Source organism: Nannospalax galili, unplaced genomic scaffold (assembly GCF_000622305.1).
Source record: "Nannospalax galili isolate Female #2095 unplaced genomic scaffold, S.galili_v1.0 scaffold183, whole genome shotgun sequence".
Classification (NCBI taxonomy): Eukaryota; Metazoa; Chordata; class Mammalia; order Rodentia; family Spalacidae; genus Nannospalax; species Nannospalax galili.
In genome coordinates, this window is record NW_008350555.1 from 2091556 (window position 1) to 2093296 (window position 1741).

Consider the following 1741-nt stretch of genomic DNA (forward strand, 5'->3'; position numbering starts at 1 on the left):
TTTTTTTTTAATATTTAGTATTTTATTTAAAAATAAAAAAAGCTAGGCGTGGTGGTGCATGTCTTTATTCCAGGCACTCAGGAGGCAGAGGTAGGTGGATCTCTGTGAGTTCAGAGGTCAGCTGGACTACATAGGCATTCCAGGCAAGCCAGGACTACATAATGAGACCCTGTGTCAAAAAAACAACAAAACTAAACAAACAAAGCCCCAGGGCCATCAGATATCTCAGTGGGTAAAGGTACCTGCTGCCAAGCCTGGCAATTTGAGTACAGGCCCTAGGATCCCCATAAGTGGTCCTCTGACCTCCGTGCATGCGCTGTGGCATGTTCAACCCACACACTCATGCATACGAAATAAAAAATTATAATTTAAAAAGACCATTCAAGAGAGCTGAGCTAGTGTGGTGAGAGCATTGTTGCTGAGAATGTAAATGTTTACTCTTGGTAAGGCACACTACTCACTCGTTAAATGATTATGGGTCCTACACAAGAGGAGTGAATATACAGTAGGAATGTAGTGTGTCCCTTTTTCACTGTTACAGACTCTATGATACAGTTCTTCAGAGCAGTGACAGCAGACTATACAAACAATGCCAGCTAAGTTTTAGGGTTAAATCCTTTACAAATTGGAAGCAGTCTATACTCCTTTCTCAGTCTCAATTCAGGAGTTAGGAAGAGGCTTACATTTGGTAAACAGTACAAGATAATTTTATAGTTCGTGTTTAGCAATGATAATTTTTAATGTAAATCACTTGTATAAGGACTACATTTTTCCTATATATTTAATAAACTTTTTAATTTTATGTTCTTATTTTTTGATAGGTGGTTTGTGAAGAAGGTGACAGATTAACACATTCAAAATATGGACGATTTTGCCATGAGGTCAAAATTAACTATTCTCCGTATGTGAATTACTTCACTAGAGTATACTGGAACAGATCCTACTTTGTGTATAAAATCAACACTGTGATATCCTTCCAATCTTGAAAAATAACAGAGACTTCATTTTAAATACTTGCATTACTTGAAGTAAATTCAGTTTTCTTTTATCTACATGGTGTCTGTTGCAGATCAGAGTGTGGAGATTTGAAATGCTGCTACTCCTCCCCTTCCTGCTGGTTCCTGAGTCTAGAGTTTTGTGAAAAACAGCAAACAGCGCTGTCTTAGTAAATGTCAAGTCCACTACTGCAATATTCCAGATAGGCTTCTTTCGAATTACATGATCTTTAAAGATTTTTTTTTCCTTTTGCACCATATCCTCATAAATCTTATTCTATCATAATACTGATCTTAAATTTGAGAATGTTCAAGGTCATAGTATACTTCTAAAACATAGTTTTTAGTAAGTGCTTAATGGGATTTAATTTTAGAATGGAAGGAAAGATTTCTTCAAGTAAGTTCTCAAGGTCTTTTAATGGTTTCTAGCAGAACTAAAAATTTTACAATATAAAAGAAATTTACATATCAGTAGAAAATATATGACATTAAAATTAAGATGAAAACAATATAAAGAGAAGTGATTTTTAAGGCTCTATCTAAACATACATCCAGAACTTTTCATGACACTGCTCTCTTCATCTGCTTAGATAAGTGACCACTGTCTTAGCAATACACAGAATGTGTTAATGCGTTTTACTTTATGACTACTAAGTGATGATCTTTTTTTCACTTATGCCCATTTTATAGCAATTTAATCACGTTAATACAATAACTTTTGTTATTATACATATATTTTTAAAAGT

General features: G+C 34.3%; 1 protein-coding gene across 1 annotated transcript in view; it reads left to right on the plus strand.

Annotated features, from left to right (window-relative positions):
• Dpy19l4 (dpy-19 like 4) overlaps positions 1–1130 on the plus strand; it is a 100149-nt gene extending 99019 nt beyond the window's left edge. Inside the window, exon 19 of the mRNA XM_008847842.2 lies at positions 822–1130. Within this exon, the coding sequence (XP_008846064.1) occupies positions 822–986 (165 nt within the window). The 3' untranslated portion in view covers positions 987–1130. The remainder of the gene's footprint in view (positions 1–821) is intronic.
• Positions 1131–1741: the final 611 nt, after the last annotated feature.